The sequence below is a fragment of the Mesoplodon bidens genome (assembly GCF_964165515.1).
Source record: "Mesoplodon bidens genome assembly, chromosome: 13".
Lineage (NCBI taxonomy): Eukaryota > Metazoa > Chordata > Mammalia > Artiodactyla > Ziphiidae > Mesoplodon > Mesoplodon bidens.
Genome location: NC_138169.1, coordinates 28,217,283 through 28,233,430, shown reverse-complemented (window position 1 = coordinate 28,233,430; position 16,148 = coordinate 28,217,283). Strand labels below are relative to the sequence as shown.

At 41.9% G+C, this 16,148-nt stretch overlaps 1 protein-coding gene across 7 annotated transcripts in view; it reads right to left on the bottom strand.

The window, feature by feature from the left end:
* Nucleotides 1-1,427: 1,427 nt before the first annotated feature.
* The window catches only part of FAM210A (family with sequence similarity 210 member A), a 40,328-nt gene continuing 25,607 nt past the window's right edge, over nt 1,428-16,148 (bottom strand). For 2 of the 7 annotated variants that reach the window (XR_014017369.1, XR_014017374.1), the window contains exons 3-6: nt 15,367-15,478; nt 13,122-13,419; nt 2,621-8,236; nt 1,428-1,561 (exon numbers count right to left, since the gene is read on the bottom strand). Coding sequence is in view for 1 of the 7 variants with exons in the window: in XM_081252968.1 (XP_081109094.1) it covers nt 13,186-13,419; nt 15,367-15,478 (346 nt within the window). In the remaining 6 variants the exon portion in view is untranslated. Of the gene's footprint in view, nt 1,562-1,688; nt 1,774-2,620; nt 8,237-12,004; nt 13,420-15,366; nt 15,479-16,148 lie in introns of those variants that run through there. The other 5 variants (XR_014017370.1, XR_014017371.1, XR_014017372.1 and 2 more) reach the window with 5 other exon arrangements.

Sequence of the window (16,148 nt, the reverse complement as noted above, 5' to 3'; positions counted from 1 at the left end):
TGGTCTCTGAGGCTGGGGCTCTGTAATGAATTAGTTTAAAAGCCAAGGTCATAAATTGAATTAACAGTCAATTTCCCTTCAACACAGGAAAAAGGTGATTTAGACCTCTGCTCTTTCGAAGGTTGTGGCTGACATGGTGTGGAAAGAGGCATGACTGTGAAGCTGCAGCTTGATCAGTGGGGCCTGAGGGTCCAGGTTAGAAACCAGACGGTTAGGGAATCAGTGAGCAGTGGGTGGGAGCTGGGCTCCATCGTCTTAGCGACTCCCTGGATATGAACTCCAGGCACCCTGAGTCCCACTTATAGCAACACTCATGTGTCTGTTGGCTTCAGAGAGGCTAGTGTTCCTCAGACACTAAGGTTGTCCTTTACTACAAAAGAGATTTTGCTGAAGAAACTGCATTTATTGCGCTGGCCAAAAAGTTCATTCAGGTTTTTCCATGTTACGGAAAAACCTGAACGAACTTTTTGGCCAACCCAACACAAAGTTCTATCTGTGACCAAAATTCAGTGTTAAAAAAGCTTGACAAGCATACCCTCTGTCCTCCGTACCACAAATTCACTTGGACACACAGCCCAGACAGCAGAGGAGAATGTGCAAAACTTGGGAAGGTTTGTCATGAGGATGACACTTAAGTCCACTAACTGCAGCTGGGAGAGGAGGACACAGCGGCCAGCAGGAAGCGGGGGGCCTTCTACCCCAGCATAGGGACCTGTACTCAGATGAGCGTGCCCCCAGCTTCAAATTATCCCCCTCTTCACCTGTATTTTATCATCATAAGAATGAGAAGGGCTCAAAGGCAAGCACTTTTCAAAAGCAGTTCAGATCTGGAAGAATCCATTCAAATTCCCACCCTCCTCAGAACCAGTGGCTGCATCCTGACAGGTGGGCCTGGATCTTACCTCCACCTGCTCTTCTGTCCAGAGAGTCCTTGCAGAGACTGTCCGGGTCCACGAGCCCCTCCAAAGCAGCTTCCATTTGCTGCTGGCCACCAGGCTCCCACACTGGTCTGGCTGCGAGGCAGCAGCTAGGGGCCGCTCTCTAAGCCTTGTGTTCGCTGTGCCAAGGCTGCTGCTTGAGGTCTGCTGCTTAGAACAGCAACATGTTAGTGTACCACTCATTTTTCTTAAAATTTCCAGAGCTGAGCAGTGTCTGTGAAGGAAAAACTGGGAAAGATACTTGTGTGGGGCGCAGGGCCTTGTGGTGACAGCCCCCACCCCCAACCTTGGTGGAGAAGCAGGGACCAGGCTCCCCTTCTGCACGGTCACCTTGGTTACCATGGCCTTGGCGAAATGGAGATGCATTGGCAAGTCCTCCCCAGTGTAAGGATGCTGTGTCTAAAGGGGCCCAACAAAAGCAGATGAAAGACCTGCTCTCACCCTGACCACAAATGGGTCCCAGCAGCTCACCTGAATTGTGCGAATTCCACAGGTATCAGGATTTTATGTTCACGGCCAGGGTTAGACGGCCACTTGCTGCTCCTGCCTTGAGGCTTGTGTGCAGGGAGGGACGCCTTATGAGCAGCGCTGTCCTCAGTGTGTGTGAGGTGCTGGGGTGAGAGCTGTACAAAGATGCAGATGGTGAAGATCCACGTCCTTTCATAGAGCTCAGCGTGGCAGTTTTTAAGCGGCCAAGGTGTCTAATGTTCTAACTTCTGCAGATGCGGGAACCCAGCCCCCTTTGTTGTGCCTCACTCACAATGGTGCTTTCAGTGTCTGTCAGGCGTTCATTTGTAAGGTGCTGTATATAACTTGACTATATTACGCACATATCCTACCCAATGGGTAGAACAAAACTTTGTTAATACTGCAATATAAGGTATAGATACCAATTTTAACAGAAATGGCATAGAATTTGTGAATGCCTATGTGCTTTGTCCTCTTTTATAAGGAAATTTGCAAATGGATGCATACAGATAAAAGTCTATGTAGTTTATTAATAAATATCACTATTATAACACAAGGGAAACAAGTCTGAACAAGCAAGCACAGCCTATGAACAACATATGTACAGCAATCAGAGTTGCATCTTTGCTGTGAAAACACTTAAGAAATAATTTTTTAAAATACCACAGCCTTTTGGAGCCACCAGATGCTTATTTTAATCCCTTCGATAATGTTCAGTTGGACCAGTATTAGCTATAATCAGAAAAAAATGTGGATTTTTCAACTTGCTTTATGAAAAAATATTCTATCTCATGTTGTAGAATGAAGAGGGTAAACCCAGTGAAGAGTGCACTTTTCACTGAAATTGCAAAACTTAGGTCAGAGTGAGCACATTAGCCTGCAGCACAGGACTGTGCAGTCCAGACGCATTTGTGACCATCTGTCTTTCTGTTTCTGTGCCTTTTTGACAGACGGAAGCTATGGAACCAGTGAATGAACAGTAGCATTTGCAGGAAAAATAACTTAGGACAAACCAGTCCACTTGAGAAGACCCCAGTCTCAGAAAGATTTGTTATGGGTTATAATTAGCAGATTGGCAAATCAGCCAGCCGAGTGAATTCTTATGTCCTGTCCCTTCCTTTTGGTGTCTCCTGGTGATCACGACCCCAGAAACAGACTAGGCTTTGCCACTGACCAGGGACCATGTCACACCCCCTGACTCAGCATCTACTTACAGCTCTGTCTTTAGTGGCTGACGGTGACCTCTGCATTTATCTTCAAATATTCTAATCTTGAAAAAAGAAGAGCCTATGACAATATTCATTAAAACCATGGATGAAATCGTGGGTGTGGGCATCCTTCCCAGTGCCATCCACAGTTTCGTGAAATTCTGCCCACCTGATCCATATTTCCAGTTTATTCTGTCATCAGAGGATGTAAATTCTAATAACTCGTTTTTTATTTGTTCCGTGGTGTATGTTTTGATTTTGAGAATCACGACAGAGTCATACTCTTGTCCTCCACAAAACAATTACTGATTATCCTTAAACTGAAAACACCTCTGCACCTCTTGATGCTAATGGACCAGAGGTCAGCCCTTCTTTGTGCTTTGCAAGGCCCACAAGAAGATGGGGATCTGTGTTTTCTGCACCCACTGCCCCCGCTGTCTGCTCACTGCCAATGGCAGCGGCCCTGGTGGTTCAGGTCAAGGGTGGAGGCTCCTCCCTGTTAGAAAAACTCCCCCAGGCTTCACCTCTTGGGAGGACTGCTGAGCAGGAGTGTCATCTGATGATGTTCTGGACTCAAAGGCACTAAATTTGTTACCACGTCATGGCTTTTCTACAGGACTAATAGAGGCTTAAACTTTACTGTTAATTATACTGGTTCATCTTAATGTGCTTGCTGGTATATTGCTATTCTTCATTTCATGGCTTTCAAAAATCACACTTTCTGGTGTAAAAGCTGTTTTTAAATATGTACAATACTATTCATAGCATTTAATTCACTTAATTTTCACTAGGCTGCTTTATAATGAAAAAGTACAACTGTATCTGAACTTTGCAACAGTTGTTCACGTGATCTATAATAATCTGAAGTTGTTAAAGTCTTTTTTTTAAACAGACATTTGTGCTTACTGTTCAACATAATTCCCAGTTATACACAGAGAAAGATTTCCAGCTGTCATGTATCTGCCTCTTTAACTGAGCGAGGGGATGTAGTTAGTTCTTAGACCCAAGGTCTGTAACCACAATCCGGACTTTTAAAGGAAGATGTTGCTCTAAGTGCTGTGTGTTATGAAATCAGCCTCTTCTGCTTGTTCTTAATGCTGTGTTCGAACCACAGCTCAAAATCATTAAAAATGATCACTGATACACGTCTCCTGTTTTTTTAAAAAAATATTTCACAGACAAAACACATATGTTGGGGGGTGGGGGGAGAAACTACTTGTATTTAAAAACCCGTCTCAGAAACGGTTCTTATGGTTCCCCAGGTAACCGTCCCATTCAGTTCTTATTCACTCTGACTTTTCAGAAATCATTATATTTGCTATAAACCCTGGCAGATCACATCATACAGTTCTGGGTTCTACAAAGAACACTCACGGATCGTCACCTGAGATGAGGTGTCACCTTCAGGCTTCTGGAAGCTGTGACAGACAAACTGAGTCAACTCAGCCCAAAACGTGAGCAAGACTTCTAAGAGAATTGTTCAGCAGACACCCTCAGAGGCTAATAAGGTCATTGGCATCAGAGGTTTTCAGTTCGTGATGATGGAGCAAAAGGAATATAAGTTTCCTTCACTGAGAGATTAGAATATCTCTAAGCTCTAAGTATATGGATTCACAGATTACATAATTGTGAATGTATAAAACTTCATACAACCTACCAAATTACTAGAATAAGTGAGTTTAGCTTGGTTGCAGGAAATACAATTAAAATATTTTTGCATTTCTATACGTTAGTAATGAACTGTGGAAACAAATGAACTTTGGAAACTGAAATCTTAAAATACCATTTAAATATAACTCTAGTTATAAAACTTTTTGGCCACACCCCGCAGCTTGTGGGATCTTAGTTCCCTGATCAGGGATTGAACCTGGGCCACGGCAGTGAAAGCGCCAAGTCCTAACCACTGGACCGCTAAGGAGCTCCCATAAAACCCATTTTAGATTCTGAATTAATTTTTTAAGACAATTTTTGAAAGGGGATTAGAAAGCTATAAGGAGGAAAATAGCTGTAAGAAAAGGATTTCTTTCTATTATAACAGCAAATAGTCACTGATAAACCACATTATGCTCTTGAATAAATTCTATAATCTCTTATTCAGCAGATATTTGAGAAATTTTAAAGAATATTCCCCAAACTTATATCCCTCAGTGAAGGTAAGACCAGTATAAACTTTCATCACAGAAGGAGAGGAGATTCCAGGCTTGATTCCTACTGGATTGGGTTCAGTAAACCCATTTCTATATGAGGTCACCTGGTTGGCTGGGTCTAGGGTCTGGGTGCAGGAAGGTTACTTGGAGCTGCTCTGGAGGAGGCAGGAGATGGTCAGGGTGGGCCCACTGGTGTCCATCTGGGCAGCGCGGGGCTCAGTGTGGTGCTGAGAAACCAGAGACTACACTCCTGGAGGACAGGAGGCGGGACACTGATCTCCACTGTCGGGGGCCTGTGGGACCCCTCCCTGCAGCCCTGGCTGTGCACTGAGAAGGCTCTGAAGACTTCAGAGGAAGCCCCAGGCCAAAAACAGACAATAGGCCTAGAGGCTGCCCGTGACCCAGGAGCTGTCCATCGGGCTGGAGCTGAAGTGCCAGAGGCCAAGGAGCCCCTGTGGGCCCTCGAAAGCCGAGGCACCACCAGCCAGGGAGGGAGACACCAAGGTCTGGACCCACCGTTTTCTGCTCAGGCTATACTCAGCACAGGACATAACAGAGCCCAACACCACCCTCCCTGGCGACAGGCTCCCTGCTGACCCACCTGGTACATGGGGAGCCCCCACTGCACTTCAGGGCCTGCACCAGATCCCATACCCCATCAGTCTCTGGCTTTCTTGTACCGACTTCTGTTCATTGGGTCGTTTGTGAAACAGCAGAGCTGCCAACAGCTAAGGAGATGGACTAGCAACTCAGGCAGCCCTCTCCCTGCACCCTTGAAGACATCTAGAAAAGCAGTGTGCTCGAAAGAAACCTCCAGAATCCTTCCGAGAGCCACTCACAGTGGCCTTGGAACAAACACTTATTTCTGACTCTCCATGATGACACTTGCACAAAACAGTTTATAACGAGCCTGTTACTTAAAACATCATAGTTAGATTTCTCTCGTTACACTGTTTTGATGTTTTGCTTTGAATGGATTCTAATTAAAATGCATGTTTTAAAATAGCAGCCAAAAGGTAAAAGCTGTGCATTTGTAAATTTCATTGTTTTGATGGCACGTCTGTCCAGACTTTGGGCTTTTGCCCTAATAATGTAAACCTCATTCACCCTACTTTAAAAAATTCAAAAGCTACAGTCTTAGTAATTTGAACACAGCATGGTGTTAACTGCAATACAGACTTCCAAAAGGCTTTACCAGGAAGCAGTATATATATATCTACACACATTTGTGTATAGTATACTGCTCCTATATGACTTAACCTGTTTACAAAGCCATTTGCATTTATAGAGTTTACTGTGGTACTACCACCAGAATCTGGAAGCACAAAATATTCTAGCAGTCTACACTAGCAGACAGAGTAAGCATGCTTTCAAATCAAAGTGCTGACTTTGGCCTCTCCCACGTGGCAGGCCAGGGACCCATCCCCTTGGCCCCACCTAAGCCAGGCTGTGTCTGCCACCCCGACTTCGGTGGGGGACCCTGAGGTCCTGCTTGAGACTTCCTGCTTACAGTCCAAGGGCAGCACAGGCTTTGGAGCCTGTAGACCTGGTGGCCTCAAGTATTAGCTCTGTCTCAGGTTAATGTCTTCAAATGTCATGCATACAACAGGGTCACCTGTGCGAAGACTGGAGGAGAGGGTGTGCTTGCCACATGCGGCCCCCACAGAGGGACCTGTGCTGTTCAGCTTTCACTTTCCAGGTTCGCCCAATTCCTACAGACTTGTAAATAGCACTCTGCCTTGGCATGCTCTCTACGCTAACACTGCAGCTTAAAATGCCAGTGACGGAAACGGGCCAAGTTAGTGCCAAGGGGGTTGGAGCACCTGTGTCAAGGCAGAGACTGAACCACCAGTACCCAAACCTCCTCGCCACGGTTTTAAGTACAATACATCTGTTTCTTTTCTCATTACTCTAGATGTGGGCAGCTTTTTTGGTTAACAAACCATGTTGTGTATGTGTTGGGGAGTGTTCTTACAACCTTAGCAATAAAATGTGAAAATCTGAAGGGAGAATAGTTTAAAAAAAATAATTTCCCACCTTGCCCCCATTTTTTCCTTCTCTGGCTTCCTTTCTGTGTGGGGTGGGGGAGCTAACACTGATCTGAGTGCTGTCACGGCCTCAAGGAAACCGCATGGACCCCAGGCTCCTGGTGTCGGGATCCTGTACCACATATGCATCCTCTTCACCAATGCTGGCACACTCCCTTTCTTCTGGAACCATCCACGAGCACATGGTTTTGCCTCACTGTCAACCTCCCGTTAACCTCCCGCACACACGTTCTCCACTCCTAGAGAGGCCAGCCTAACAGTTCTTAGTCGGGGATACACTGAACTTCCCAGTGAGAAAAGTTACCACAAAAGCCAGCTCCTGATGCTTCAGATGTTCCACCGATTGACCCCAAGGAAAAGGAAAATTCCAATCTGAGCTGTTCCAAGTGTCGCAAATGCAGGCTCAGGTGCTGTGACCACCACCATGACCCTCCACACAAGTGCAGTAGGAAAAGCAAACTCACTTTCTTCCCACGGGAGGATGGGGTATTTTCTGAGGCTGAATCCTCTTTGGATAATGAAATATCACTCTAAAGAAAGAATTAAAGAAAATTATGATGCCATGAAGCAACTAAGCCTGTGCACCACAACTACTGAGCCTACGCTCTAGAGCCCGTGAGCCACAGCTACTGAGCCCGCGAGCCACAACTAGTGAAGCCTGCACACCTAGAGCCCGTGCTCCGCAGCAAGAGAAGCCACTGCAGTGAGAAGCCAGAGCACCACAACAGAGTAGCCCCTGCTCACAGCAACTAGATAAAGCCCGTGTGCAGCAACGAAGACCCAACGCAGCCAAAACAAAGAAACAAATAAATAAAAATTTATTTAAAAAAAGAAAATTATGAAGTTAAAAGGGAAAAGATGATGGAAGTCACCAGAAGAGGACAGGGGATTAGGAATATTCATAAATTGGCTTCAGCTCCAAAAATACAAAGAATTTTAAAAATTCCAAAGCAGGTACTTACTTTACCTTACTTAGTTCCTGGATTTGAATGTCTGACCCGGCTCTCCTGCACCTTTCTTCAACTACAACTACTGGCCTCAACATTCTGAAGTGACCCACTAGAGGGAAAATTGGGTTTATGACTGAGAAAACTTCTATTAATCTAAAATGCTTCCAAAATAATGCAGTTACAAAATGATCTAGATTTATCAACAGAAGTTGCATTAGGTTTTGTGGACAAGTGTTTGACTGATAATAATATTTTCAACTTTTTTTGGAAAGTAAGACTCGTCCCTTATTTCCAAACCAAAAGAAGTGAGGAATGCAATTACAACCTACCGTATCTTCCATCTTCTTCAGGAGGGGAATGACAACCGCATGGTGATGGAGCACGATGGCAACCAAGCCCTGTAACTCTACCTCCAGACCAAGGTGAATGGCAGGGCAGTCAGTGTTTGAGGACTGGACAAACTGTGCCTTTGGGACCCTTGCAAAGAGAGAACCCAAACAGCCACTATTCTTAGAGAAGTAAAGCAACAGCCATAATTAAGTCGCAAGATTGTATCCAAAGAAAATATTGACTCAAATTCAATAAAATACAAATTAGTCAAAATGTGCTTCAAATCATTACAGAATCTCAAACCTCATACTTAGAGGTGCACACAAAATAACAGCTTAATATTTGTGTATATAGAGGAAATGCTATTATGTTCTTTTTTTTAAAAAACAAACCCTCAATTAGTGTTAAGGATCTGAAACATCTCATTGTTTTACCCTATTTAGATTATACTAGGTAGATTTCATGTTGATTAATATTAGATATATTTCATATATGGTACACTTAAAAGTAATCTTATGAAATTACCCAAATGGAGTAAAAGGCTGACTTTCAGCAGGTACCTGATTAGAAAGTCAGGAAACACCTGCAAGTTTTCTGTCCCGCTCTTACTGAGGAGTGGGCCATAGCGCCTGCCCACCAGAGGGAGGGAGAACCACATACCGGCTACCGCAGGACAACCAGGGACGCTTGCATGCAAACTCGCCTTTTTCTTTTTCACTTCAAAGAGAGTTTCTACCATTTAAAATGGTCAAAATTCAAAGCAGAAAAAGCTGGACATAGGGAGGGAGGGAGAGGTAAGGCAAGAAGGAAGAAAGGTTCTATGCATTCTTCACTGTCAGGAAGAATGAGAATATACTGTGGCTACACGTGCAACATCTCAGACCTGTCCTACAAGTTCTGATCTTATGGACCATGCTGTCCCAGAGAAAACACAACGTGAAAGTGCTTTCTGTTGTCTCAGGCTCCATGAGCCCTCTACCTGTAGATAGAAACCACAAGTGCTGAGGAGGACTTTGGGGCTGCCTGTGCACTTCCCACGAGCACTGTCCAAGTCAGCGGAATAATGTCATACTCTGCCTTGAAGGCTTTGAAGTCAAGCCGCATTCTCTCTGCTGAGAGAATCATTCTTATCAAAATAGCCAGATAACTGCCACAAGATAATTATGATCTGTCATCATTACTGTTGGTGGCTGCCAGCGATTTACGGAGAATACAGCTTGATTTTCAAAGCCTAACCCTGAAGAAGCAAGACAACCAAAAACTTGTTTTAATGAGTTAAAATGAACCAGCCTGACATGGAAGTCACAAAGGAAAAAAATCTCAAAGAGGGAAAACTATACCCAATCGGCGCATACTTAGCATTTCTCAAATGTAAGTTACAAGCTCAAAATGCAGGACAAATATCTTTCAAAAATCAGAAAGCCAGGCCAAAATTCACAGCTGAAGACGAATTCTGGCCAAGTCTCTAAGGGAAGGAGAATTCTTGCCTCTATTGTTCCTTTGGGTCAAGGAGGCAGAATCTTTTGGGTACTCCGTAATATACAGATGTACCAAGAGAGACCAAACAAAGCTCCTATTTGCAGAATGAATAATTAAAAGCACCCACCTCTGGTTCTGCAGATTTCTGGTTCAGGTGGTTAAATTCCAAGGCGGTAGAGAGGCCCATACTTTTTATGAACACTCCTGTGCAACTCCGGCCTCTAGGCCAATGTGACTGGACGCACCATAGACCATGGCTCAGGAAAAGCCAACTGAGTAAGCATCTAATACCAAAAACTACTTCAAACCAATGTTGGTAACACTTAATCTAAATGTATTTTACTTTCTTCTAAATATTTTTAATCTAAATATTTAATCTAAATGTATTTTAATCTTAATCTAAATGTATTTTACTTTCTTCTAAACTAACTCCATATGTTCCCTATGGAGATTCAATTTTGAAAATCTGAAATAAATGAAGGTCCCCATTTTAAAAAGTAAGCTGTAGCCAACAGAAGAAATGTGTCTATATTACCATGAAAGCAAGTATTTTTCAGACGGAATCCTTTGAAAGCAAGTATTTTTCAGACAGAAAAATTTTAATAATTCAGAAATGTATATCTCACCAATACATTTTATAAAAACAGTTATCATCTCAAAGGTATCAGGAAAGATGCACGTACTCTTTCTGACTCATTTGCTAAAACATTTTCTGTCCATTTCATTACCATCACCATACTCTACAATCTTCTACAGTGGCTTTGTTCAGAACATCTGAATTTGGGTAAGAAATCCTGAAGATGAACCAAGTGGAAAGAACACAAGAAAGAGCTAGATATGTCTAACGCACAACTTGCTTCTTTTCTTCAAACACCTCTTCTGCCCAAACTGTTAAGATGTTTATACAATTCCTGGAATTACCTTCTGAGGTCACTGAAATAAGACACCCAATAGCTCCATTGCTTCCTAGAGCATAAAGGACTACAGTTACATCTTCCATCTGTAAATAAATGGAAGGCATATTCTATAACAAATAAGCTGAAGATTATATTTGAAGGCATAGTTTTATTATTTTCACTAGTGGCAGGAAGGTGACCTTAATACATGAACCCTTTCTCCTTTGTTGGAATCTGCAAATAGCACCCTACTGTATGCAAAATGTTGGTTCAGTAAGAGACATTTTTGTGGTACTTTAAAAGGTTGGTTTTGCTATTTTTCTTGAATAAACTAAGTCTTTTTTTACCTAATCTATTTTTCATTTCAATTGTTAATTTGCTGAGCAAACACTTTTAATCTATTTTATAGGTGTTAAATTAAATCTCAGCCATGGCTCCCTCTTTACCCTGTCAAAAATCCTACTTAAATACAGATGTGCACACCAGACACAGCAAGTATAAGGCTTATGGTAAATGAAATGGTTATGATATTTATCACACACACACCCGGATAATTGAACTCAATGCCCACTATGTGCTGTTGGCTTGCTACGAATACTCCATACGCATATTCCAGGGGTCCCCCTTTCGGCTCTTTGTAGCTTCCCTTAAGGACTAGGTTAGCAAGATGAGAGCAGCAGCATTTGACAAGATCAGATATTCCTGATACCAAATAATGACAAAAGAACTTCTTACACCTTCAGAGGAATGTTTTACTAGAGAATTTCAAAGCACTCCCTAGTATCTCACTTTCTGTAACTGGACAAACACAACACAATTATGAAACTGGATGGCAACAAATCTCAAACGGGCTGAACCAAAGGTGGAAACTCAGGGTTATTAGTGCTTCTAAGACCCACAATTTATCCTCATTGGAAAACACGCCCTATGCAATGTGAAAAGTAAAAAGAAAGTTTCATATAACACATGATTTTAAACCAAGCACTCTCAGTGGTTAAAAATAAACAAACAAGAAATTTGTTAGTATCCATCTTAGCATTTAATATATGCAAAAATGTGAATTATTTAATAAACAAGCTAAAACATGTTCACTGTTTTTGGATTTGAAAATGTGCTGTCAATTTGAAATCACACGTTTGATCTGCATCAGGAGACAAACCATCCTGCCTGATCGGGCCTGCATGTGGCAGTGAGCCCTGCCCCCTCACCACTCCACCCACCCCCACAAAGAAGAGTCCAACCACAGCACAGCCAATATAATGATGAGATGTATCAAATGCAAACATTTTTTTCCCTTTAAAGTATTCTCTAAATTTGGCCAAACTCAGTATTTAATACGAAAACCCTGCCTCACAGCAGTGATGCCTGAGGCCTTATCAGATCACTCACAACAAAGACAATCTAGAAAGAGGCCATTCCCTCTTTCAACTCAAAGGTTAGAACTGAAGTAAAGGCAGTTAGAGCAAAAGGAAACACACAAACACATCCTCAAACACACCCACACAAATCGTGACAACTTTCACATCTGACGACGACTGAATTTCATTCCAAGCAGGTTTTAATGACAGCTTTGCTATTTAAAAAATTCAAGTAAGGATGTTTCAATGCAAGAGGAAAACAGCAGCTACAATCTTAAAATTTTACTCCATAATGGAATCAAGACCGACTCTGGCTGGTGGAGACCAGGTGGCAGGGACAGGCAGGTCCCATCCTCCCAAACCTGCACTGCCGAGAACCACAAGCTGCAGGCACTGCTAAGGGTATCTGATCTCCACCATAAACTTACGGTGTAATGATTTTCCCTTTTCCTCTGAGAGATCAGTTGGAGAGGACATGATGCAGGAATAACAGTTTTACATTCTGGGTGAGAAAGTGCTATGACCGCACAGATTTGCTTAAAAAATTTGATTATGGCAAGCTTCAGGTAAAAATCATTTTTAAAGGGTCAATTTTTCATTTACATATAACCAATACATCTTATTTACATATATATGACCCAATTTTCATTCAGCTTTCTTTATATGAAGTCTACATTTTAACTGGTATGTAACCGTTATATACTATCTTTAGAGAAACACTAAATATCCTCTTATTCACAGGCAGTTCTGATGATAAGTTTGTCTCCACACTGAGAAGTGAATATCGTTAAAACCTCAAAGAATAACAAATATGAAGACCTAGTGTTACATCTGTGTAGGGCCACACCAGCTATTCAGGGAGTCAGCAGCTATCTAAACACAAAGCAAGGATGACTGAAGACATGGACCACTGCTTAAAGCTACTACTAACATGAAATTCTTATACTGGGTTCATTTTTTCTTTTCAAAAAACACTGATTTTTCTAGTGATGTTTAACTTTAAAAAGTCATCTTAGGGCTTCCCTGGTGGCACAGTGGTTGAGAGTCCGCCTGCCGATGCAGGGGACACGGGTTCGTGCCCCGGTCCGGGAAGATCCTGCATGCCGCGGAGCGGCTGGGCCCGTGAGCCATGGCCGCTGATCCTGCGCGTCCAGAGCCTGTGCTCCGCAACGGGAGAGGCCACAACAGTGAGAGGCCCGCGTACCACAAAAAAAAAAAAAGAAGTTATCTTAGTTCTTTAACCCTCAGAGAACTGCTATATTTAGGCTGCTAACCAAAAAAATAATCAAGAGCATGTACCTTTGTCCATAGTCCCCAAGGGTTAAAGTGCAGGAACTGTCTATAATCTGGTATATAAGGCACCCTATTCCACTTTTTTCTTAAAAGAAACCTTTCCTTTGGTTTCTTGCAGTTTTTCAGTGAGTCTGTCCTTTGTCTCCTCCATCTTCTCTGTGAGGAGCTCCTTTGTCTCCTCCATCCTGTCCTGCAGATACTCCTTCACAGGAGGTGGCGTCGACATGTAGCCACGGCTGCGCAGATATCTCACAGTGAAGGAGGTCCCCCCCAGGGTCACAGTGTACCGCGCGGGCGTTGCAATCTGCGGGAAAATGAAATGGGCAGATCAGTACTGATTATAACTGTTGTCTTAAGCAAAAACAGTGTGAAGTTAAAATTCTTGTTAATAACCAAACTATCAATTACTTTATTGCTTCATAAGGCTGTTATATCCTATATGGTTTTCCCTCCTAACATTCCGTATTTGTCACCGAGACACTGACCCAGGATTAGAGAACAGGGGCAGCACCAAAGTTCTGTACCCATGTGCTAGTGAACCTGGGGGGAAGACTCACTGAGAACCAGAGGGAGGGCTCAGGACCCTCCCTATAACAAAGGCACATGCATTTCCACTCCCCAGAAACCCTGCCGACCTGCACATATTGTTCATCTAAACCGGAACCAAACTGAGGGGCAAACCCGGGCCAAATGTTTGTTCTTCACTGTTTAGTTTAGTTTCACTTCCAAATCTCTTTTCTTTGGCTTTTCCAGGCTTTATGCTACTTTCTCATTACAGTCCATGCTGGGCTTGGCATCCCAACCAGGAACTTCCATGAGGCCAAAAAGTGGTAAAATGGCACACCTATAGGAGACATGTACACATGTCAACTGACCAGAGGTTTAAGGTCCCAAACTAACTAGTAGATGAACTGGTACAAAGGAAGAATTGTAAGAGCAGAGGCTGCATCACATTCTGAGGCAAGAAACCTCAGTGTCTGCTGCTCTACCTGAGAAACCAGGTTACAGAAACCAAACACCCAGGTGGACCCTCCACACCTCCTTCCTTGCACAGGAACATAAGCAGAGCCCCTGCTGACACCAGCCCACCTGCGTGCCAGCCTTGTGTTTCAATTCCAAGCAGGCCAACAGGCACTGAGCACTGATGTGCCTCCAGAGCACAGCACAGGCACAGTGGAAACACAAAGAAAGAAGACATAACTCTAAATTCCTAGGAGCTCATGATCAAAGACAACAGACATTAAAAAAAGACCTAACACACAATGAAATGAGAGCATGGGATAAGGAACAGTTATAATTAGGGAAATGGTTTCAACCATCATGACAGTTGGATTAAGGTTAAATTATACACACTGTTAACTAAAAACTTGATAATTTATTAATTTAATAAGTTTTAATGTTGAAAAACTCAGCAATTAAGCTTTAGCCCTCTAGTCAAAATTATCATATAAGAAATCTCTCAATATTTCAGAGGATTTTAATGAGGATGACAGAACAAAACAACACTATTTTTGAGTACTACTATACACCCGTAATTCTAAGTATTTTCATAACAGAAGTAAAATAACATCTAGTTTCCCAATGTCTTCTACCTGTTTTCTTAGGATAAAGCTACATAGAACCTAATTTTTTGTCAGTTGAGAAAAATTAGATTAATATAGCTAACTAAATTCCACAATTTACAATAATGAGTCTTCTCTTCCAAAATAACGACCCATAAGTGTAAAAACGATCTATTTACAAAGATGTCATTGTCTGAATCCAGACAACAACTGTAAAGACAATGAACTCCAAAATGAAACATACATTACATCAACAACTAAGTCTAAGGTTTATCACATAAAACAATTTGATTAAACTTTACTATTTTACTTTTTAGAAAGATAAACTAGTATGAACAGTAAAATAAATGCTAAATTTCACTAACATGTCAGGTGGCATGTGGATCTCTGAAAAAGGAAAATGAATGTACTATCAATAGGAGAAATGTCACAGGGACAACCTGTTCATTAGAAATTCAGAAATCTCGCTTTGTCTCATCACAGCAGGTTATGAAAAACCTACCTATTCTTAAGGCAATTCTTCCTAAACCACCATTTTATTTACCCTTAAAAATTTTAGTTTACTTTTAATCATTAGACATGTAAGAGATGAAACACAGTATTTTAAGTTACAAAGGTAACCCTGGGAGCAAGCACAGAGTGTTACAGAGGTTCAGCGTGAGGAGCCATCTACCCACAGCAGTACCTACCTTAAACAGGGCATATGCTGTTAGTGCATTTCCACTCTGGGAATTTTTCAGAATGTTTACTACGCTGTCAGGTAACCCAATAAGTTCTAGAAAAGGAACGACATTCACTCCTCTAAGAAAGAAACAGAAAGTAATTTATATATACATATAGATAAACTTCTAGGGATAAATATTTTCAAAAGATTATCTGAAAACATCAAAACCAAATTCTGTTTAAAAGTCAATTCTGCACCACCAAGCACTCTAATTTCACTCTAGAAGAACAACATGTGCATGAACACCAGCGTCCTGCTGTGTCTCACTGTTCACAGCTTCTGTTCATGGACAACCCTAATTAGCACACTGAGAAAAATAGAATCATTTATCAGAGTAAAATTAATAGCATTAAGTAACCTAAGAGAAATGATCAGAAATGATTCTAATCATTCTCCTGATCTTAGAATCTTTAGTTCCTTAGAATGATCCAACTCAAAGTTTAAGACCTAAGATTTTTTACCTCTAAAATTACATGTCAAACTATACTATTATCATAAAAACAAGTGATATTATAACACCACTTACTGTTATTATGCAAAAAATAAATGATTCTATGGGTTTCATGAAAACTTCAATTATTCTAAAAAGATGCTTCTATTCTATTATCAGACTTAAAAGGCAGGTAAAGAAGCAATTACCATGAATTGCAACAAATTTTTGGAGGGAGGGAAAGAAGGCAGAAAAAGTCTCTAATCCAACTGGTAAGCCCTAATTTCTTTTTAGTTTCCCTGAGTGTCAAGTTTGCC